This window comes from Aegilops tauschii, chromosome 6, assembly GCF_002575655.3.
Source record: "Aegilops tauschii subsp. strangulata cultivar AL8/78 chromosome 6, Aet v6.0, whole genome shotgun sequence".
Taxonomy (NCBI): domain Eukaryota; kingdom Viridiplantae; phylum Streptophyta; class Magnoliopsida; order Poales; family Poaceae; genus Aegilops; species Aegilops tauschii.
In genome coordinates, this window is record NC_053040.3 from 476,017,706 (window position 1) to 476,042,242 (window position 24,537).

General features: G+C 48.2%; 3 protein-coding genes across 3 annotated transcripts; 1 reads left to right on the top strand and 2 right to left on the bottom strand.

The window, feature by feature from the left end:
- Positions 1-504: 504 nt before the first annotated feature.
- LOC123494549 (mitochondrial metalloendopeptidase OMA1-like) lies at positions 505-2,260 on the bottom strand. The gene is made up of 4 exons (XM_045230470.1): positions 1,712-2,260; positions 1,552-1,631; positions 1,152-1,369; positions 505-539 (listed from the first exon to the last, which is right to left on the bottom strand). The coding sequence occupies exons 1-4, from the start codon at positions 2,258-2,260 to the stop codon at positions 505-507; spliced, it is 882 nt and encodes a 293-aa protein (XP_045086405.1).
- Positions 2,261-2,876: 616 nt separating this feature from the next.
- Positions 2,877-4,090, top strand: LOC109745150 (protein LATERAL BRANCHING OXIDOREDUCTASE 1-like). The gene is made up of 3 exons (XM_045230471.1): positions 2,877-3,016; positions 3,406-3,727; positions 3,842-4,090. Exons 1-3 carry the CDS (start codon positions 2,877-2,879, stop codon positions 4,088-4,090), a joined length of 711 nt encoding a protein of 236 aa, XP_045086406.1.
- An 852-nt stretch (positions 4,091-4,942) lies between these two features.
- On the bottom strand, positions 4,943-10,460 carry LOC109745168 (protein LATERAL BRANCHING OXIDOREDUCTASE 1-like). The gene is made up of 4 exons (XM_020304305.4): positions 9,992-10,460; positions 9,652-9,911; positions 5,501-5,828; positions 4,943-5,385 (listed from the first exon to the last, which is right to left on the bottom strand). The coding sequence occupies exons 1-4, from the start codon at positions 10,229-10,231 to the stop codon at positions 5,143-5,145; spliced, it is 1,071 nt and encodes a 356-aa protein (XP_020159894.1). The 5' UTR covers positions 10,232-10,460; the 3' UTR covers positions 4,943-5,142.
- Between the last annotated feature and the right edge of the window lie 14,077 nt (positions 10,461-24,537).

The window sequence follows — 24,537 nt, forward strand, 5'->3', positions numbered from 1 at the left end:
AGGAAAAAATAAATAGGAAAAAAAGGAAAATACAAAATACAGAAATAATAAGAAAATGGGCCGGCCCAGTCTTGGGTGACATGTGCAAAGCCGGGACTAATATGCGGCGGCGAGCGACAAATAGGGTTTTCCCCACTACCTGGGCAGTAAATTAAGTGGGTTGGCTTCGCCTGGGCCAGGAGCACGCATGGCCCATATACAAAATTCTGGTGAAACCATTATTCTTTTCTAACAGACGGACACACAAAAATTTAGTACCACCTCAAATAAAAAAATAACTTTTCAGCGGTGATCGGATGAAACTTTTTTGCTACATTTTTTGTCTCCAATTTGTTTGTGCGCTATTTTTTAAGGTTTCACGCTGAATAACATTTTAAAAATGGTTAAGAGGTAAGAGTAACATTATATTCGAATCCTAGAAATTTTTCAAATCAAATTTCATGTATAACATGTTGAAATTGGGGTTATGGTTTAAAAGATATGGGTATTTAAAAAAAACGTAGACTACGGGTTAATTAGTATAGAAGACATGGTGTTTTCTGTAAAACGCAAAAAAGATTCAATTTATCACTTAAAAGTGAACTGCGGGTTCATTACCTAAAAGTGTAGGGGGTTTTATGTAAAAACACAAAAAAAATGTATTTAATACTTTGTTGAAGCTCCTTTCGGAGCCACAACTCAGTCACTTGTAGTTGTTCATAGGGGTAAGGTGTGCATGCGTGTATTTATAGGGGTGAGTGTATATGCATATGTATGAGCATCTACGTATGTACTGTGTTAAAAAAATCTCAGACATCAATATCTAAAATTTACGGCCAATATAATTTAATCTATGTAGATGAATGTAATGCCTTGTTTGCCTCTTGTTTTAAATATACAATGATAGATAGATAGATTAACGTCACAATAAAGATGGTTGTGTGCATCGCTTGGTATAGAGGCCGGACGTTATCCTACTTTTCGTAAAAGAAAAAGAGATTAATATCATAATTTCCAACGATTCATTAAAAAACATTTTATAGTAGTCTGGCTAACTTTTCTGTTGTATTTGGTCATTGCGCCATTGACGCAAGGGATCATCTAGCAAGATCGGTATCCGAGGACGTTCCACCATAGGGAAGACAGAGATTGGCACTTCTCCCTGCGCATACGTTCTTGTTTGTACAGCTCCAATGCCTCCTCCATGACCTCCTTTCGTGATAACATCCGTGATCTTGTCTCAGACGAAGGATGAGTACCGATGTAGTCCATTAATTTGGTGTCTCCAATGATCTCTCCAATCTTCTTGCGGAACTCAGGGGCTACGCGTGGATCGAAACCAGCAGCGGCCATTATCATCAATCCGATGTGATCCGCCTCCAATTCGGCCCTACAATGTATATATAGATAAGATATACAGCTGCCTCGACAATAAAATATCCTTGCATACATAGAGCACCTAGTATTTGGCAAACCAGCATGTTTCAGTTTCCATACAAAATGTAGTTTTTTTAAGAGAGAATGCAATTACTAATTTCAAGAACAATGTAATTAATTATTAAATCACTGTACCTTCGTGAGAAGGGCATTAGTTTGTAGAACGGAATTGACCTCAACAACTCCATGCTATGCCTTGCAACAACATGTGCGGCCTGCAAAAAAATTGCGTCAATGACTGTCCCACTTGAAAACAACCAAACTTCCGTCTGATACTCCAGTAAGGGAGACCTACCTCATGGCCAATAACGGTGGCAATCTCGGCATCGGTCTTCAAATGCTTGAGGTATCCAGTGTGGATTACAATCTTCCCGCCCTTTGAGCTGAAAGCCCTTACTTTGTCATCTTCGACAACCATCACCTCCCAGTTAAGGTCATTGAGATGCCCCGTCTGTGGCCGCATCACCACCTTCCCCTGCTTAACATCATCGTCATGGATGCCGTTGTTGGGGAAGAGGCGGCGGACTCCGTGGATGATGTCTGAGGCGATGCGGCGGACGAGGACAGTCCTCAGGTCAGACGGGCCAAGGATGTCTTTGCCGCGCTTCTTCTTCCAATCGTTGAAGTCTTCATCGCCAAACTCGCGCTCCTCCGACGAGGTCAGGAGGACACGATGGGCCCGGTTGGTGTAGGGCACGGTCTCTTTTTGGCTTATCGCGGCAAAAATACTGAACTTGGCAGCGTAGGGCAGGACAACCACCGCAGCGGCCACCTTCCACGGGTTCGGGTACCACCGCGGTCGGCTCCGTGAGACGACTGCCGGCAGTGACCGCGCATGGGCCATATGGGAGGCGGCGTGGCGGAAAAGAGCCGTCGGATTGAGCCCATGACATTGGAACGCGATCGAGGACCTGGTAGTGTCTGGGCAGGGTTGCAGTAGCGTCGGACGATCTGGAGCCTGGAGAAAATTAAGCGCGAGTTCCTGAGCCAGTTCATGCTGGCGGGACAGGCGGCGGCGCTTGATTGTTGGAGGGACACGCCGGGGGCTAACTTTAAGGGCACAGCGCTTCATGAGAGTAGGACGAAGTGGACTCGAGTTCAATAATACTCCTATAAGACGATCTTGCTTCCTTCATGAGAGTGTGTCCGAGACGGACTGCGTGGCTTTGGTTTGAGTTTAAGACGGATTGCGTACGTTTTGCTGCCTCGTCCCCACATCCTGCTCTACTCTGCTCATCTACACTCCTGCTTCGTCCACGTCCCTGTTAGCCATCGGGTGCTCCTTTTAAAGCCAGGAGACTGGCAAAAATGGAAAAGGCTTACGATCAACCGACTGATCCATTGGCCGCCTAAACGCATGTCGTTAAGCCAGGAGACCATCGGGTGTTCGTTCCATCACGAGCTCACATGCAGACTTAGGTATGTGATGAAGCTAGTGGTCATCGTCTCATCTCCGGCCGATGTTTCTCCAGGCTGTTGGACATGGAATGGAGCCTAGCTTTCTTGCCGAGGCGATGAAGGCCACAAGAGAGTTCTTCAACCTCCCACTAGAAGAGAAACAAAAGTACTCGAACATTGTCGACGGCGTGAAGCTAGGCATGTATGGATACGGTAACGACATGGTCGTGAAAGAGAATCAGGTCCTTGACTGGAACGATCGGCTCAATCTTCTAGTGGAACCCGAATCCCTAAGAACCTACAGACTGTGGCCAACACAGTCCCCCTTCTTTCAGGTACTTGCGTCTAGCTCTAGGTTTTTACCATATGCATGGTACATGCACATGTTGCTGGAGACACTGCAATAATGCCTAAGGCGATATCTATTTTCTCAAACTTATACTACCTCTGTACCAAAATATAAGACGTTTTTGTCGGGTAAACTAGCCTAAAAAACGTCTTATATTTCGATTCAGAGGGAGTACATCAGTACTCCGTCAGATGATGAGTAAACCTATGCAATTGTCTTAATTATCATCCATAATTGTGCAGAGACATTCTGTCTGAGTACACCATCAAGTGCAAAGCCGCGGCTAACCTTGTCTTTCAAAACATGGCCAAGATACTCAATTTACAAGAGGAACACCTGGTAAACATGATCGGCGAGAACTCCATCACCCAAGCTATATTCAACTACTACCCTCAGTGTCCAAGGCCGGACCACGTCTTGGGCCTGAAGGCCCACACCGACGGCTCCATAATCACAGTCAACTTCGCCGATGCTGAGGGGCTCCAACTTCAGAAAAACGGCGTCTGGTACAACGTGCCCGTCGTTCCAAATGCATTGGTTATGAACATAGGAGATATAATGGAGGTACGTACTGTGTGTGTAGCCTGTAGGCAGCTACATGTATAATTGTTTGACCTTGTCTTGTGGATTGTCAAGCTGAGATATAATACATCTCTCTATTCCATCCTGATGATGCAGATTTTGAGCAATGGGTTTTTCAAGAGCCTGGTGCATAGGGTTGTGACCAATGCAGAGAAAGAGCGCTTATCGTTGGTGCTGGTCTATACATTGGAGCTAGAGACAGAGCTTGAGCCGGTGTCAGAGCTGGTGGATGACAAGAGACCTGCGCGATACATGAAGATCAAGCTCCACGACTACATGGAAAAATACCATGACACTTATGCCACAGGGACACTAGCCATCGACGGCGTGAAGATCTCAATATGATTCCGATGTGTGCAAGTCCGCTAATGAAGAACTATGCATGAAGTATCTTCTGTTGACCAGTTTGTAACGAGTTTATATTTTTACGTACCCTTTTCCCCAATTTCTGTGTGTGTACTCCTTCATGTAAAATGTTCGGCAGCTTGTCTGGCTGCATGAAACAATAAAATAAAATGTATCCGCTGTGTGCAACATGCGGATGCAAAGGATGGAATAAAACTTATTGGTTGTGTGCAACATGCGGATGCAAAGGATGGAAGGATAGTTTATTGGTGGTATGTATCACTTCAAAGATTGATAAGTACCATTGTGCCTCCTTTTTGAGAGAGAAAAAAGACCATTATGCATGAAAAATGTGGATTAACCATAATAATTCCATGTGCATCTTTCCTAAAAAATAGAAACCCACTACTATAAAGCGTGTCATCACTAACCGGCAAAAACTGCTCATCGCTTCTTTGCTGACTATGTTGGCTGGCACTGACTAGTTATTGGAGAATTAGGCCATTCCATTATTAGTTCCGATAAATAAATCATCACTAGAACAGTAATTAGCATGCATAACTCTAGCATATTTAGATGAACAGAACAGCAGTATCGCACATGCAGCACCAACCATAAATAAAGACATGATGATTAGATCAAGATGCACATATTGTTCGTTTGTAGCCGCGGGTGTTGCAGAAACAATGTTACTGGCGACAACGTTAGTGAAGACCGATCTAGGCAGAGGACGTTGAAGATGCTAGTACACTGCACTGCCTGATTTGGATGAAAGACGATCCGTGATGGCAAATTTGAGTAATCGCGTCTCCACTTTCGGGGTGGGACTAAAAATTGCGCCTCCGGTCGCCATTTACACATGGTCATCCTTTGAGATTTACATTGGAAATTTCAGAAATTATTCATGGGCCAAGCCCTTAACTCATTACAAACTGATCGTTGGAAGAAACATGACCATAGTACTCATTGAACTTCTTTTAACACAGTATAATGAAAGTCGCTCTCATACACGAGCATACACTCACTGAACTTATTCATATTGGATTCCTAATTCAGATCCTCATGGAGTCGATGGCTAGTTTCCCTGTTGCATAAGTGTCAAAGAATTTCGCTAGGTAGTCCTTGCTCTTCATCTTCCTGTATCGTCTAGGTCTCTGGTCATCCACCAGCTCTTGCACCGGCTCAATCTCCGCCTCTGGGTCCAACGCGTAGAACATCACCAACGACAAGCGCTCTTTCTCCGCATTGGTCACGACCCTATGCACCAAGCTTTTGAAGAATCCGTTGCTCACTATCTGCATGGATGCACCAGGATGAAACAGAGAGATGCATATATATCTCAGATTGACAATGTACAAGACATGATCATACAGCTATGTATGCAGCTGCCTACGCACACAATAAACTTACCTCCATTACATCCCCTATGTTCACAACCAATGCGTTTGGGACGATGGGCACATTGTACCAGATGCAATTCTTCTGGAGCTGGAGCCCGCTGACGTCGGCATCAATGAAGTTGACCGTGATCATCGAAGCATCGGTGTGGGGCTTAAGGCCCAAGACATGGTCCGGCATGGGGCACCGAGGGTAGTAGTTGATTATAGCATGGGTTAAGGACTTCTCGCCGAGCATGGTTGTCAAGTATTCCTCCTGTAAATTGAGAAGCTTGGCTAGGTTTTGCAGGATAATGTTTGCCACCGCTCTGCATCGGACCGTGTACTCACATAGAATGTCTCTGCACAGCACAATATACTATGGATGATAAAGAGAAATGTATTGCATCGGTTACTCATCAGTTTAGGGTTTTTTTTATCATGGATTGCAATTTGAAAATGTACTCATCAATCTATATTCATATGTTATGACCTGGCGGCATTTTATTGTACAACTTGTAACAAAAACTCAAATGTTGGTAATAAATCAAGGACAGATTTGACCAATGTCGCATATGCATGCTTAATCACATCGAGACACGGAAGATAATTTCTGAGCCATATTACTTCTTGAAATGCAGCCAATGGGGTCCCGGCAAGAAAGTTCTTAGGGCATCTCCAAGAATGATCCGCAAACGGCCCGCATCCGTCCGGTACACGCTGTCTGGACCGCGGAAGTCATCGAACGCGGGTCTGTATCGGTCCGTGGGATGGTCCGGACGCAATTTCTCCCGCAAACCGGAGACAGTAGTGGGAGAGCTTTGCAGAAGTCCGGGCACAAGAAACGTACGGATCCGACACCCCCGGCCCACCCAAAACCCTCCCCGAACCCCGTGACTCCATCCTCCCCATTTTCTCTCCTTCCTTCTTCTCTCTTGCCTTCGCTGCCGCTCCACCATCCCGGCCACCACCCTGCAGGAACTCTACGTCTCCGGCACCTCCAGCGCTCCAGCAGGGCTCCACCCCGCTTCCCCTCCGTCTCCGTTCAACCCCTGTCCTCCAACCGCCCCACCAGGTACCATCTGCTACTGCTATTCTCAGCAAGCCCGGCAACTGTTCGATGAATTGCCGGAGCTAAAAACAGTTGTGGCTTCTTCTTTCTAGCAATGGAATTCGATTACATATACGAGCAGTATGTTGAGTCGTACGACGGCTCATCGAATGAGGAGATGTACTCTGATGAGACGACGACGACGCATGCGATCCTTGAAGATGCAGCACGTGCGGAGGAGCATGTTCTCAATTTCAAGGGCTCAATCAAGGGTCATTGAGTGCTCAACCGCAACAGGGCACGCGGCCATTTGACACTGATGGCCGACTACTTTGCCCCCGATGCACTATTCGCTGACCATTTTTGCCGGCATTTTCAGATGTGTAAGACTGTTTTCGACCGTTTGTACCATGATGTCCAGTCCTATGATGACTACTTCATCCTGAAGAAGGACGTCGTGGGAACGAGCTGCACTCCGGATGCTTGTATATTGGACGACCGATGATTCGTGGGACGAGTACCTACGGATGTCTAAGAGCACATTCGGTACCTAAGAGAGCCATTATGACACCGAGAGGCTCTTTGCAATCTCAAAGGCAAGAGGGTGGCCATGTTTGCTTGGATCTCTTGACTGCATGCATTGAAAATGGAAGAACTGCCCAAAGGCTTTACACGGGCAATATCAGGGTCATGTTAAGAAGGCCATAATCATTCTTGAAGCAGTTGCATCACAGGATCTTCGGATTTGGCACGCTTTCTTTGGCATACCTGAGTCTCACAGTGACATCAATGTGCTGCAGCGATCACTGTTGTTTGCGAGGCTGACTGGAGGAAAAACTCCTCCTTGCCAATATACTGTCAGTGGACATGAGTACAATATGGACTACTATCTGGTTGACGGTATCTATCCTTCATAAGCTACCTTTTCAGCACCAAACACAATTGGCCAGAAAAAGGCTTACTTTGCCCAAAGACAAGAAGCAGCTAGAAAGGATGTTGAGAGGACATTTGGAGTTCTGCAGGTCGTTTTGCAGTTGTTGTGGACCTTCTAAACAATGGGATCTGAAAACCTTGTGGTATATGGTGTGTGATCATGCACAACATGATTGTCGAGCATGAGGGTAACGATGCTGCCGTAGCTCTGGAATTTGAGAACATGTGTGATCCTATCCAACTTCCGGACCAGAATCCAGCCACATTTGAAGAGGCATCAACAAATTCGGCATTGACCAACTCATGAGCAGCTAAAGAAAGATCTTATTGAGAATCAATTGACGGTCAAAGGGGACAACAATGTTGGGATGCAATATTTGAATTTTTTTTTTAATTTGAGCTGGTGCTGCATGCGGCTATTTAAACGTCTGTACCCTTCGCATGCGGCTATTTGATCGTGCGGACTTGGAAAAAAATTAGGAAGGCTAAATGTATGCGGCTAGGATTGGATGGCGTCCTCCTGCATTCATGTTCGCGGACTGGTTCCTCTCTGTTCGTGGACGGGTGCAAAGAAATTTGCGGATTGCCGTTGAAGATGCCTTAGAGGCCCAAAATGCCTTAGAAAGATCAGATATTACGATGAGCTGTAATTGGGCGAGTTGTTGAGCTACTTTTTCCTTCTTTCATTCCATCTGACCTTCTATGCTTGGGTGAAGTGATAAGCAGATTATTACCATTTACATGCATAATTGGTTGTATAGGTTTCGAAGACAAGTCTAAGATTTATTTTGACATTATACTAGAATCTTGATATTCTGTATACATGAGTGGGTTAAATAAAGATTAAAAGATTTAGCTGCACGTGTTTTGGAAGGATATGTATTTCTGAAGTAGATCTATGTGTCGTTCCCCCCCATCGCTCCTGCATCTGGCGACTCGGGCGGGTCGCTACCCTAGCCGCCGCCGAGCCCTGATCTACTCCCTCCTCTCCTCTCGCCGCCGGTGCGTGACGCCGCCGGGCTAAGCCCAGGGGCAGATGGCGATGGCGGGAGTCTCACCTTCTCTCCCGTGGCTTGTGGAGGCACGACTGGTCGGGTCCTGCAGCGCGGTGGCCGGCCCTGCCTCGCAGCGGCGGCAGGTGGCTTTGCGGCCGGTCCGATCTCGGATCGATGGCAACGACATGGAGGGCCTGCCGGATCGATCTGTTGTACATGTGGTCTGGCCTCCGGTCAAATCTGATCTAGCTGATGTGGCCTGCTCCATGCGCGGCGGCGGTGATCAGAGGCGACCCCGTGCACACGAGGCTGGATGGAGGTTCCTCGAGCGGGTCCAAGTGAAAATCCTACTCTTGGCTCATCGCCAAGGCCTGCGATGGCGGCGTTTTCTGCATCGTCCCCTTCTTGAAGGCATCGTCATGGAGAAGCTCTAGACCCCTATCCGCCACCTCCAAGGGGAACCCTAGATCGATCGATTGGATGACGGCGGTGCTCTTGTGTCGTATCCCTCTTGGGGGCGTCATTCTTGGAGGTATGCATAGGCTCGAGGGACTAGTGCACAGCATATACGGTGGAGTGGCGTTCCGTGTGAAGCATCGACAACGTGGAGTCTCGGCGGCGCGGCGCGGCAGGGCCTCGGCGACGGATGTGTGATGATGGACGCGCATAGGGAGGAGGCGTTGTCTGGCGCCGTGGTGGCGTGGACAGCAGGCCTGGCAAGGTCGATGCGTCAATATCTGCTCTGAAGATGGATCGATGAAAGACGGCGGTGACGACCTATGAGAGTGCGTCGGACCGGTTTGTGCCTCAGATATACCTGGTATGTGGCTTGGTTGGGGTCTCCGGCTTTAGATTTCAGGCATAGGTGAGAGGTTTGTGTGTTCTGCTCACACTTTCTGCATCCCTTCATTAATGGATAGGAGTAGCGACAGATGTTGCCAAGATGACGGATTCAAACATACTGATGTATTACTTTGTAAGGTCTTTGTGAATAATTAATAAAGTGGTTGCATGCATCTCCCGGATGCAATGCAGATGTCGGGGGTCATCCTCCTTTTCAAAAAAATGTATTTCAATTAATGAAGATATATAGCAGTAACCCAAAAATGCAACTACTTACGCTGTTTTTCGTTGAATCTCAATGCCAACAGGTCGGGCTTTCCAACCAACAAACAGATCATGGCAAAAACCTAGAGGGTACGATACCTGAAAGAAGGTGGTTGTGTTGGCCACCGTGCATAGGCTCTCTCCGACTCGGGTTCCAATTGGAGGCTGAGACGGTCGTTCCAGTCAAGGACCTGATTTTCCATCACGACCATGTCGTTGCCGTATCCATCCGAGCTCATCTTCTTGCCGTCGACAATGTTCGAGTACTTCTGTTTCTCTTCTAGCGGGAGCTTGAAGAACTCCCTCATGGCCTTCATCACCTCGGCAAGAAAACTAGGATCCATTCCATGTCCAACGACCTGGAGATAGATCGAAATGACCACTTCATCACATCACATGACGACAAGAAGACCGAAAGAAAATTTGAGAATAAATTTACCAGGAAGAGGTCCCAGCTCTGCAGTGCGGACTGCAGCTTGGCGAGCTCGTCGGCGCTGTTGGCGGACAGCCGGCTGAGGTCGACGACTGGGATGGGCTCGGGCATCTCCGAGACCGCCGCGGTGGGACGGTCTTGCTCAGGAACCACGTACTGGCGCGGTGGCTCCTGCACGCCGCCGGCCACCAGCTCCTGCACGATCGGGGGCACCTCGCGGATCTTGAATTGTTGGCCGTATGACATGGTTGGCTGCTTGGTTTTTGTTGGTTGTTACTGCTGTTAGACTGTTAGTGGTGAGCTCCCGCTTTGGCAGTTTCTCCTGGGCGCAGCGCAGCGGCAGCAGCACGCGGGCTTGAAGCTGGGCTTTGTGGCACCGCCTGGACGATCATGCGGTAGCATTCAGCGGACGACGGCGGCAGTTGGACGCGCGAGCAAGATAGGATCATGCATGGGTGTCCCCGGGCGCACGGCTACAGCGGCACCGCCTGGACGGGCGTGGAGCTGGAGATCATTCAGTGACGTGAGAGATTGGTGACCATTTGAACCAAAACCAAAACCAAAACGGTGGTGCTCGAGCGGTCGACGTTTCCCTCCCGGGTCTGGCACGTGCCGCCTGCCTCCCTGCGTGGTTGGACGACACGTATCCTTTGTGTCACCGAGCTCACCTGCATCTGGATGGATGAACGGTAAGTTCGAAAACAATAGCAAAAGAAACGAATAATGTTTAGCAACAACATGTTTGGGTGTCCTATAGCTGCGTCTGAGATTTCGTGAAGAAATAGCTTTGTGGTGCTTTACGCACAAATAAAACAAAATCGGTGCTCCAAAAAGCTTCAAATTAATTAGACTTGAGCAGCGAATTTTACAGACCATCATGAATGTCAAATCTTGTTACTCCTTTTGCTACATTGTTTGCAATTTTTTGTTGGTAATTTACCAAGCTGACGAAAAATTCCACCTTGTGAATTCTAGTGATCTAAAAAGATTCTAATGGAGGTCCCCCTTTCCCCTTTTCCCAGCCCCGCTCCCGCGAGCGGACGGGGAACCCTAGGTCGCCGCCTCTCCACCCCTTCCTCCGGTCCCCTCCTTCCCCGCCGCCGCCTGGAAGCGCCGTCGGGCGAAGCCCGGCCGGCGTGGGCAGCGGCGGGGCCGTTTCTTCCACTTCGCGCGAGCGTACTGGCTGGTGCGGGACGGCCAGCCGCCAGAGGCGCTGGGCTTTGGCGGGGCTCGGCGGCGCGGCGTCAGGCGCTCGTGGTGGCGGCGGCGGCGTCGGGTGGCGGCAGTCACTGGGTTGCATCCCCACGGTCCACCGGGATCGGCAGGGGAGGCAGGTGTGGGCACCTCCTACTGTGGAGGCGCTGACCCAAATAGGATGGCTGATGTCGGGCTAGGAGTGAAAGGAGATCCCTTTGGCTCCTACTACCGTGGTTGGGGGCTGTGATGTGGATGGCGGGTGGTGTCCGGGGCCATGGATGCCGGGGTGGTGGTCTCGGATGGCGGGCTTCACTGTTAGCTTTCCGGCAGGCTCCGTGGTGGCGGTGCCGACTCCACTTTTTGGTCGTATGGGCGGCAAGGGGTGGAGTGGCGGGAGGCCTTGGTCCGCTATGGCAGTGCCCAGATCTGGTGTGGATGGGCTGGCCCTCATGGTGGTGTTGATCGGGACTCCTCTTGGTGACGCATGCGAGTGTCCAAGCGAAAGCTTCGCGCTATCTGGCGCCGGCGTCGGCGGTGCTCTTGGGTGCCGCTTGCTTCTTGAAGTCGTCGTCGTGGATCTCGTTATGTGAGGGCTTCGGGTGAAAATCTTTGTCTACAAGGACTCGGCAACGGCGACGCTGTGCGTCGTTACCCTCTTGGGGACATTGTCGTGGAGCTCAGGAGTCGTCGGTCCGGCCTCGGCGAGGTGTTATCTTGTTCTAGGTTTATCTTGTATCTTTGGATTTGCATTGTAAGAGGGCCTCCTCACCACATTGTATCGTTTGACCGTTTACTTTGTTGTGTTGCTTTATTTTTAAAGCGGCGTTAAAGCCTATTTCGAGGAATTTACCAAGCCGACCGCTTGGCTGGTGCATGTGAGCTCGGAAGCAACAACATCATGTTTGTCATAAGCCTTATCTTTTAATCAATGCAGCATTGTTCACAAGGAAGATACTCCCACCCTCTTTGTTGTGAAGTTGTCAAGTTGCCAAAATCCTCTATCCGTAGTAAACCTTATCTTTTAATCAGTGCAACGTTGTTCTCAAAACTTGCCTTGGAAACTCTCACCATCGTCATTGTTACAAGTTGCCAAAACGCTCTATCTGTTGTAAGCCTTTAGATCACTTTCTCTTCTTCGTCTCTCTTTTTTTTAGTGAACTTTCAATCTATTCATCAAGATCAAGGTGGTATAAAGACCACCAAAAGTAACAAAAATTGCATTTGGGTCTGTACACCACCTAGTTTTTTCGGAAAGGAGGATTTGCCCTGGCCTCTCCATCAAAATAAAGCATGCAGCCATTTTATTGATCTGAAGTTCCACCTAGTGACGACTACAAAGCACTAAAGCGAGTCGAATGCGCGCCACCGTCATCACCCCTCCTTCACCAGAGACGGGCAAACCTTGTTGAAGTAGGCAGTCGAAAATCGTCGTGCTGAGGCTTCATATGATCAGCGCGGCGACTCGGTTGGCAACCCCCCCCCCCCTACTCGCCGTCCCAGGCCGGACCTCGCGGCGCGTCTTCCTCATCCTCATCCACGGTCGGCATGTCGCCCTCCCTCGTCCCGTCCCCCGTTCCCCCTCGTCCCGTCTCCCCCCGCTCGCGCAGCGCTCCGGACGCGGGCTCGAGGTGGGCCGATTGGGTGGCGGCCGAGGACCTCGCTGACGCGGCTGCGGTGGAGGCTAAGCTGCGACCCGCAGTGTGCCGCTTTGGCGACCGACTGGCGGAGGCTGTGGCGACGGAGCTCGCCTTCCTTTCGCCAGATGGCGTCCCCCAGGTTAGTCCCCTTCCCACCTCGTCATCTCTGTGGCAGACCCGCGATCCCGTCGTGCATAGTGGTAGGGGTCATCGTCCGAGGGCCTGGGGCGTGGTTGGCCGGGACGACCTCGGCGCGGCGGCTCGATCTTGGTGTCGCCTGGCGGGTTCCGGTGATCGGCTTGGTGGCGTCGAGGCGGGTCAAGGCGCAACCTTACCGCCTCTGGCTCCGTTCTTGCCCTGGACGGCCCCCCTCTAGTGTTGCACGTTCCGTCCTTTCGCGTGTTACAGTCATCATCGTCGGTGGCTGGCCGCCTGGGAGGTGGCCAGCTTGAGCCGCCACGCCGCTCCTGGATGTATGTACGCGAGGAAACCCTTCCCTCCCATCCCGTGGTGGTGCGCGGTGGGTTGGGCCCGCGTTTGGGCCGTGGGCCGCAAGCACCGGGGCGTGACTCTGCCCCTGCCCAAGGGGTGGGGTTGGGCCTGGCCTGTGGGGTGGGGCTGGGCTTGTCCTGCGGCCTGGTGGAGACGGATGGGCCGTTGGTGCCGCAGGGCCAGTCGGGTGGAGTAACCCTAGGGGCTCCCCCTGTTACTTACTCTGACCATCCTGCTTCCACGCTCATCCCCCCGTGCCGCCCACAGCACAGCCTTCCCCTTCCCATCCCCGCTCCTGCCTAGATCTGTGCGACCCCATGCCGTGGGACGTCAACGATGGAGCCCCGCGTCCCAAGCGTTGGGTGCCGGAGCGGGAGGACGAGCGGACGGCCAAGCCGCGGCGTCCCTCTCCTACGGCCAACCGGTGGGAATCCAAGCTGCGCAGCTCCCTCCTCAAGGGCAAGGCGGCCGCTGTCGATGAGGCCTCGACCTAGCGCGACTCCCGCCAGCGCGAGCGTTTCCCTGACCACTGGAGGGGACGGGAGTACCGATCCTCGCTGCACCGGCATTCTTGGTCTCCGACGCGCTCGAGCCGGGCGGATGCATCCCCTTCCCGCCGATACAACCCTCCCCAACGCCAACCCCAATTCCCTCCGGTGGGCCCTGGTGGGCGGAACAACAAAGGGGCCTTTGCAAAGAAGAAGAAGGGCAACCAGCCATTCAATGGTGGCACCGGCCAAGCGTCCTCAGTGACCCACCCCCTCCTCCAACGGCTGATGCGCCTACTTCGATGGCTCCTCGCGGCTCATCCATGGTCGGCTTCAACTGTGGTATTGAGGGTCACTACCAAGTGGACTGCAAGCTGCCCCCGACGTGCCACAAGTGCAAGAGTCCCGACCATCCAGCTCTGCTCTGCCTGGAGGGACCGATGGAGGGGGAGTTGGCGCTCTATGGACATGCTCTTGATGACTTTGGCTACTGTCAGATGGAGATTTCGGAGCCGACAGCTACCCCGTCCCTCACCACTCTCATCTCGGTGTTGGGCGGAAAGACGGCGACCCCGGCAATCATTATGGTGGAGTTGCAACACCTGTTTCGATCGGACTGGGACCGGGCGGTGGCTCCAATCTCGGACCACGAGTTTACCGCCGTCTTCCCTGATCCGGCAAGTCTCTGGTTCGGCACGCACAGTGATGAGCTGACCCTAGCCCTCAACAAGCTCACGGTGAACATCTCTGTCCCAGAGGTTGATACGTCTCCAACGTATCTACTTTTTCTAACGTTTTTCCTCTTGTTTCGGACTCTAATTTGCATGATTTGAATGAAACTAACCCGGACTGACGCTGTTTTCAGCAGAACTACCATGGTGTTGTTTTTTGTGCAGAAATAAAAGTTCTCGGATTGGAACGAAACTTTGCGAGCATTTTTTATACAATAAAATAGAATTTCTGGAGCCAAGAACCACCGGAGGGGGGCACCTGGGTGGGCACAACCCACCAGGCCCCCCCTCCAGGCACGCCTAGGTGGGTTGTCCCCACCTGGTGGCCCTGCAGACCTCAACCCTGATATTATAAAGTCATATTTTCGAAGAAAAAATCAGGGAGAAAGAATTATCACGTTTCACGAGATGGAGCCGCCGCCACCTCCTGTTCTTCATCAGAAGGCCAGATCTGGAGTCCGTTTGGGGCTCCGAAGAGGGGGATCTTCGATCTTCGTCATCACCAACCCTTCCCCATCGCCAATTCCATGATGCTCCCCACCGGGAGTGAGTAATTCCTTCATAGGCTCGCTGGTCGGTGAGGAGTTGGATGAGATTGATCATGTAATCGAGTTAGTTTTGTTAGGGCTTGATCGCTAGTATCCATTATGTTCTGAGATTGATGTTGCTATGACTTTGCCATGCTTAATACTTGTCACTTTGGGCCCGGGTGCCATGATTTCAGATCTGAGGCGTTTATGTTATCACCATTATATCTATGTTCTAGATCCGATCTTGTAAGTTATAGTCACCTACTACGTGTTATCATTGTTGGGGAACGTAATAATTTCAAAATTTTCCTACGCACACACAGGATCATGGTGATGCATAGCAACGAGAGGGGAGAGTGTGCCCACGTACCCTCGTAGACAGAAAGCGGAAGCGTTAGCACAACACGGTTGATGTAGTCGTACGTCTTCAAGATCCGACCGATCCAAGTACCGAATGTACGGCACCTCCGAGTTCAGCACACGTTCAGCTCGATGACGTCCCTCGAACTCCGATCCAGCCAAGCTTTGAGGGAGAGTTCCGTCAGCACGACGGCGTGGTGACGGTGATGATGATGCTACCGACGCAGGGCTTCGCCTAAGCGCCGCTACGATATTATCGAGGTGGAATATGGTGGAGGGGGGCACCGCACACGGCTAAGAGATCAAAAGATCAATTGTTGTTTCTAGAGGTGCCCCCCTGCCCCCCTATATAAAGGAGGGGAGGAGGAGAGGGCCGGTCAGGGGACAGGCGTGCCCAAGGGGGGGCAATCCTACTCCAAGTAGGTTTGGCCCCCACCTTTCCTATTCCAAGAAGGAGAAGGGGGAAGGAGGAGGTGGAGAGAAGGAAGGAGAGGGGGCCGTCGCCCCTTCCCCTTGTCCAATTTGGATTGGGGCAAGGGGGCCGCGCGCCACCTCCTGGCTGCCCTATCTCTTCTCCACTAAGGCCCATAAGGCCCAATAGCTTCCCGGGGGGTTCGGGTAACCCCCGGTACTCTGGTATGTGTCCGAAACCTCCCGGAACCTTTCCGGTGTCCGAACATAGTCATCCAATATATCAATCTTTATGTTTTGACCATTTCGAGACTCCTCGTCATGTCTGTGATCATATCCGGGACTCCGAACAACCTTCGGTACATCAAAACACAAAACTCATAAAACCGATCATCATCTAACTTTAAGCGTGCGGACCCTACGGGTTCGAGAACTATGTAGACATGACCGAGACACGTCTCCGGTCAATAACCAATAGCGGAACCTGGATGCTCATATTGGCTCCTACATATTCTACGAAGATCTTTATCGGTCAAACCGCATAACAACAAATGTTGTTCCTTTTGTAATCAGTATGTTACTTGCCCGAGATTCGATCGTCGGTATCTCAATACCTAGTTCAATCTCGCTACCGGCAAGTCTCTTTACTCGTTCCGTAATACATCATCTCACAACTAACTCATTAGTCACAATGCTTGCAAGGCTTATAGTGATGTGCATACCGAGAGGGCCCAGAGATACCTCTCCGACAATCGGAGTGACAAATCCTAATCTCGAAATATGCCAACCCAACAAGTACCTTTGGAGACACCTATAGAGCACCTTTATGATCACCCAGTTACGTTTGTGACGTTTGGTAGCACACAAAGTGTTCCTTCGGTAAACGGGAGTTGCATAATCTCATAGTCATAGGAACATGTATAAGTCATGAAGAAAGCAATAGCAACATACTAAACGATCAAGTGCTAAGCTAACGGAATGGGTCAAGTCAATCACATCATTCTCCTAATGATGTGATCCCATTAATCAAATGACAACTCATGTCCATGGCTAGGAAACTTAACCATCTTCGATTAACGAGCTAGTCAAGTAGAGGCATACTAGTGACACTATGTTTGTCTATGTATTCGCACATGTATTATGTTTTTGGTTAATACAATTCTAGCATGAATAATAAACATTTATCATGATATGAGGAAATAAATAATAACTTTATTATTGCCTCTAGGGCATATATCCTTCAGTCTCCCACTTGCACTAGAGTCAATAATCTAGATTACACAGTAATGATTCTAACACCCATGGAGTTTTGCTGTTGATCATGTTTTTCTCGTGGAAGAGGCTTAGTCAACGGGTCTGCAACATTCAGATCCGTATGTATCTTGCAAATCTCTATGTCTCCCACCTGGACTTGGTCCTGGATGGAATTGAAGCGTCTCTTGATGTGCTTGGTTCTCTTGTGAAATCTGGATTCCTTTGCCAAGGCAATTGCACCAGTATTGTCACAAAAGATTTTCATTGGACCCGATGCACTAGGTATGACACCTAGATCGGATATGAACTCCTTCATCTAGACTCCTTCATTTGCTTCTTCCGAAGCAGCTATGTACTCCGCTTCACACGTAGATCCCTCCACGACGCTTTGTTTAGAACTGCACCAACTGACAGCTCCACCGTTCAATGTAAACACGTATCAGGTTTGCAATTTAGAATCGTCCGGATCAGTGTCAAAGCTTGCATCGACGTAACCATTTACGACTAGCTCTTTGTCACCTCCATAAACGAGAAACATATCCTTAGTCCTTTTCAGGTATTTCAGGATGTTCTTGACCGCTGTCCAGTGATCCACTCCTGGATTACTTTGGTACCTCCCTGCTAGGCTAATAGCAAGACACATTAGGTCTGGTACACAGCATTGTATACATGATAGAGCCTATGGCTGAAGCATAGGGAACATCTTTCATTTTCTCTCTATCTTCTGCAGTGATCGGGCATTGAGTCTGACTCAACTTCACACCTTGTAACACAGGCAAGAACCCTTTCTTTGCTTGATCCATTTTGAACTTCTTCAAAACTTTGTCAAGGTATGTGCTTTGTGAAAGTCCTATCAAGCGTCTTGATCTATCTCTATAGATCTTGATGCCTAATATGTAAGCAGCTTCACCGAGGTCTTTCATTGAAAAACTTTTATTCAAGTATCCTTTTATGCTATCCAGAAATTCTATATCATTTCCAATCAGCAATATGTCATCCACATATAATATCAGAAATGTTACAGAGCTCCCACTCACTTTCTTGTAAATACAGGCTTCTCCAAAAGTCTGTAGAAAACCATATGCTTTGATCACACTATCAAAACGTTTATTCCAACTCCGAGAGGCTTGCACCAGTCCGTAAATGGATCGCTGGAGCTTGCACACTTTGTTAGCTCCCTTTGGATCGAAAAAACCTTCTGGTTGCATCATATACAACTCTTCTTCCAGAAATCCATTCAGGAATGCAGTTTTGACATCCATTTGCCAAATTTCATAATCATAAAATGCAGCAATTGCTAACATGATTCGGACAGACTTAAGCATCGCTACGGGTGAGAAATTCTCATCGTAGTCAGTCTCTTGAACCTGTCGAAAACCTTTTGCAACAAGTCGAGCTTTATAGACAGTAACATTACCGTCAGCGTCAGTCTTTTTCTTGAAGATCCACTTATTCTCAATGGCTTGCCGATCATCGGGCAAGTCAACCAAAGTCCACACTTTGTTCTCATACATGGATCCCATCTCAGATTTCATGGCCTCAAGCCATTTTGCGGAATCTGGGCTCACCATCGCTTCTTCATAGTTCGTAGGTTCACCTTGGTCAAGTAACATGACCTCCAGAATAGGATTACCGTACCACTCTGGTGCGGATCTTACTCTGGTTGACCTACGAGGCTCAGTAGTAACTTGATCTGAAGTTTCATGATTGATATCACTAGCTTCCTCACTAATTGGTGTAGGTGTCACAGGAACCGGTTTCTGTGATGAACTACTTTCCAATAAGGGAGCAGGTACAGTTACCTCATCAAGTTCTACTTTCCTCCCACTCACTTCTTTCGAGAGAAACTCCTTCTCTAGAAAGGATCCATTCTTAGCAACGAGTGTCTTGCCTTCGGATCTGTGATAGAAGGTGTACCCAACAGTTTCCTTTGGGTATCCTATGAAGACACATTCTCCGATTTGGGTTCGAGCTTATCAGGTTGAAGCTTTTTCACATAAGCATCGCAGCCCCAAACTTTAAGAAACGACAACTTTGGTTTCTTGCCAAACCATAGTTCATAAGGCGTCGTCTCAACGGATTTCGATGGTGCCCTATTTAACGTGAATGCAGCCGTCTCTAAAGCATAACCTCAAAACGATAGCGGTAAACCAGTAAGAGACATCATAGATCGCACCATATCTAGCAAAGTACGATTACGACGTTCGGACACACCATTACGCTGTGGTGTTCCGGGTGGCGTGAGTTGCGAAACTATTCCGCATTGTTTCAAATGTAGACCAAACTCGTAACTCAAATATTCTCCTCCACGATCAGATCGTAGAAAATTTATTTTCTTGTTACGATGATTTTCCAATTCACTCTGAAATTCTTTGAACTTTTCAAATGTTTCAGATTTATGTTTCATTAAGTAGATATACCCATATCTGCTCAAATCATCTGTGAAGGTGAGAAAATAGCGATACCCGCCGCGAGCCTCAACATTCATTGGACCACATACATCAGTATGTATGATCTCCAACAAATCAGTTGCTCGCTCCATAGTTCCGGAGAATGGCGTTTTAGTCATCTTGCCCATGAGGCATGGTTAGCAAGTACCAAGTGATTCATAATCAAGTGATTCGAAAAGTCCATCAATATGGAGTTTCTTCATGCGCTTTACACCAATATGACCCAAACGGCAGTGCCACAAATAAGTTGCACTATCATTATCAACTCTGCATCTTTTGGCTTCAACATTATGAATATGTGTATCACTACTTTCGAGATTCAACAAAAATAGACCACTCTTCAAGGGTGCATGACCATAAAAGATATTACTCATATAAATAGAACAACCATTATTCTCAGATTTAAATGAATGACCGTCTCGCATCAAACAAGATCCAGATATAATGTTCATGCTCAACGCTGGCACCAAATAACAATTATTCAGGTCTAAAACTAATCCCGAAGGTAGATGTAGAGGTAGCGTGCCGACGGCGATCACATCGACTTTGGAACCATTTCCCACACGCATCGTCACCTCGTCCTTAGCCAGTCTTCGCTTAATCCGTAGTCCCTGTTTTGAGTTGCAAATATTAGCAACAGAACCAGTATCAAATACCCAGGTGCTACTGCGAGCTCTAGTAAGGTACACATCAATAACATGTATATCACATATACCTTTGTTCACCTTGCCATCCTTCTTATCCGCCAAATACTTGGGGCAGTTCCGCTTCCAGTGTCCAGTCTGCTTGCAGTAGAAGCACTCAGTCTCAGGCTTAGGTCCAGACTTGGGTTTCTTCTCTTGAGCAGCAACTTGTTTGTTGTTCTTCTTGAAGTTTCCCTTCTTCCCTTTGCCCTTTTTCTTGAAATTGGTGGTCTTGTTGACCATCAACACTTGATGCTCCTTTTTTATTTCTACCTCCACAGCCTTTAGCATTGCGAAGAGCTCGGGAATTGTCTTATCCATCCCATGCATATTATAGTTCATCACGAAGCTCTTTTTGAAGAATTCTGTCAATGACACTATCATCCGGAAGATTAACTCCGAGTTGAATCAAGTGATTGTTATACCCAGACATTTTGAGTATATGTTCACTGACAGAACTATTCTCCTCCATCTTGCAGCTCTAGAACTTATTGGAGACTTCATATCTCTCAATCCGAGCATTTGCTTGAAATATTAACTTCAACTCATGTACCATCTCATATGCTCCATGACGTTCAAAACGTCGTTGAAGTCCCGGTTCTAAGCCGTAAAGCATGGCACACTGAACTATATATCGAGTAGTCATCAGCTTTGCTCTGCCAGACGTTCTTAACGTTGTCAGTTGCATCTGCAGCAGGCCTGGCACCTAGCGGTGCTTTCAGGACGTAATTCTTCTGTGCAGCAATGAGGATAATCCTCAAGTTACGGACCCAGTCCGTGTAATTGCTACCATCATCTTTCAACTTTGCTTTCTCAAGGAACGCATTAAAATTCAACGGAACAACAGCACGGGCCATCTATCTACAATCAACATAGACAAGCAAAATACTATCAGGTACTAAGTTCATGATAAATTTAAGTTCAATTAATCATATTACTTAAGAACTCCCACTTAGATAGACATCCCTCTAATCATCTAAGTGATCACGTGATCCAAATCAACTAAACCATGTCCGGTCATCACGTGAGATGGAGTAGTTTTCAATGGTGAACATCACTATGTTGATCATATCTACTATATGATTCACGCTCGACCTTTCGGTCTTAGTGTTCCGAGGCCATATCTGCATATGCTAGGCTCGTCAAGTTTAACCCGAGTATTCTGCGTGTGCAAAACTGGCTTGCACCCATTGTAGATGAACGTAGAGCTTATCACACCCGATCATCACGTGGTGTCTCGGCACGACAAACTTTGGCAACGGTGCATACTCAGGGAGAACACTTTTATCTTGAAATTTAGTGAGAGATCATCTTATAATGCTACCGTCAATCAAAGCAAAATAAGATGCATAAAGGATAAACATCACATGCAATCAATATAAGTGATATGATATGGCCATCATCATCTTGTGCTTGTGATCTCCATCTCCGAAGCACCGTCATGATCACCAACGTCACTGGCGTGACACCTTGATCTCCATCGTAGCATCGTTGTCGTCTCGCCAACTATTGCTTCTACGACTATCGTTGCCGCTTAGTGATAAAGTAAAGCATTACAGGGCGATTGCATTGCATACAATAAAGCGACAACCATATGGCTCCTGCCAGTTGCCGATAACTTGGTTACAAAACATGATCGTCTCATACAATAAAATATAGTATCTTGCCTTGACCATATCACATCACAACATGCCCTGCAAAAACAAGTTAGACGTCCTCTACTTTGTTGTTGCAAGTTTTACGTGGCTGCTATGGGCTGAGCAAGAACCGTTCTTACCTACGCATCAAAACCACAACCATAGTTCGTCAAGTTAGTGTTGTTTTAACCTTCTCAAGGACCGGGCGTAGCCACACTCGGTTCAACTAAAGTTGGAGAAACTGACACCCGCCAGCCTGTGTGCAAAGCACGTCGGTAGAACCAGTCTCGCGTAAGCGTACGCGTAATGTCGGTACGGGCCGCTTCATCCAACAATACCGCCAAACCAAAGTATGACATGCTGGTAAGCAGTATGACTTGTATCGCCCACAACTCACTTGTGTTCTACTCGTGCATAAACATCTACGCATAAAACCTGGCTCTGATGCCACTGTTGGGGAATGTAGTAATCTCAAAATTTTCCTACGCACACACAGGATCATGGTGATGCATAGCAACGAGAGGGGAGAGTGTGTCCACGTACCCTCGTAGACCGAGAGTAGAAGCGTTAGCACAACGCGGTTGATGTAGTTGTATGTCTTCACGATCCGACTGATCCAAGTACCAAACGTACGGCACCTCCGAGTTCAGCACACGTTCAGCTCGATGACATCCCTCGAACTCCGATCAAGCCGAGCTTTGAGGGAGAGTTCCGTCAGCACGATGGCGTGGTGACGGTGATGATGATGCTACCGACGCAGGGCTTCGCCTAAGCACCGCTACGATATTATCGAGGTGGAATATGGTGGAGGGGGGCACCGCACACGGCTAAGAGATCAAAAGATCAATTGTTGTTTCTAGAGGTGCCCCCCTTCCCCCGTATATAAAGGAGGGGAGGAGGAGAGGGCCGGCCAGGGGACAGGCGTGCCCAAGGGGGCAATCCTACTCCAAGTAGGTTTGGCCCCCACCTTTCCTATTCCAAGAAGGAGAAGGGGGAAGGAGGAGGTGGAGAGAAGGAAGGAGAGGGGGGCCGCCGCCCCTTCCCCTTGTCCAATTCGGATTGGGGCAAGGGGGGCCGCGCGCCACCTCCTGGCTGCCCTCTCTCTTCTCCACTAACGCCCATAAGGCCCAATAGCTTCCCGGGGGGTTCCGGTAACCCCCTGTACTCCGTTATGTGTCCGAAACCTCCCGGAACCTTTCCGGTGTCCGAACATAGTCATCCAATATATCGATCTTTATGTCTCGACCATTTCGAGACTCCTCGTCATGTCCGTGATCATATCCGGGACTCCGAACAACCTTCGGTACATCAAAACACAAAACTCATAAAACCGATCGTCATCTAACTTTAAGCGTGCGGACCCTACGGGTTCGAGAACTATGTAGACATGACCGAGACACATCTCCGGTCAATAACCAATAGCGGAGCCTGGATGCTCATATTTGCTGCTACATATTCTACGAAGATCTTTATCGGTCAAACCGCATAACAACATACGTTGTTCCTTTTGTCATCGGTACGTTACTTGCCCGAGATTCGATCGTCGGTATCTCAATACCTAGTTCAATCTCGTTACCGGCAAGTCTCTTTACTTGTTCTGTAATACATCATCTCGCAACTAACTCATTAGTCACAATGCTTGCAAGGCTTATAGTGATGTGCATTACCGAGAGGGCCCAGAGATACCTCTCCGACAGTCGGAGTGACAAATCCTAATCTCGAAATATGCCAACCCAACAAGTACCTTTGGAGACACCTGTAGAGCACCTTTATAATCACACAGTTACGTTATGACGTTTGGTAGAACACAAAGTGTTCCTCCGGTAAACGGGAGTTGCATAATCTCATAGTCATAGGAACATGTATAAGTCATGAAGAAAGCAATAGCAACATATTAAATGATCAAGTGCTAAGCTAACGGAATGGGTCAAGTCAATCACATCATTCTCCTAATGATGTGATCCCGTTAATCAAATGACAACTCATGTCCATGGCTAGGAAACTTAACCATCTTCGATTAACGAGCTAGTCAAGTAGAGGCATACTAGTGACACTATGTTTGTCTATGTATTCACACATGTATTATATTTCCGGTTAATACAATTCTAGCATGAATAATAAACATTTATCATGATATGAGGAAATAAATAATAACTTTATTATTGCCTCTAGGGCATATTTCCTTCAATAATCCGGCAAACCCGGAGTGACAGAAGTCGGAACACTTCCCGATGATGACCGTAGTTTCAGGAGTTCATGTATTCACCGTGTGTTAATGCTTTGTTCCGGTTCTCTATTAAAAAGAGGCCTTAATATCACTTAGTTTCCAATAGGACCCCGCTGCCACGGGAGGGTTGGACAAAAGATTTCATGCAAGTTCTTTCCATAAGCACGTATGACTATTTACGAAATACGTACATGCCTACATTATATTTATGAACTGGAGCTAGTGCCGTATCGCCCTAGGTTATGACTGTTATATGATGAATATCATCCAACGAATTCATAGATCCAATGCCTACGAATTTCTCTCATATTGTTCTTGCTAAGTTACTACTGCCATTGTTACTGTTACACTTGCTACAAAATTATTGCTATCACTGTTACTGTTACTGTTGCCGTTGCTACTACTATCAAAACTATCATACTACTTTGCTACTGGTCACTTTGCTGTAGATAATT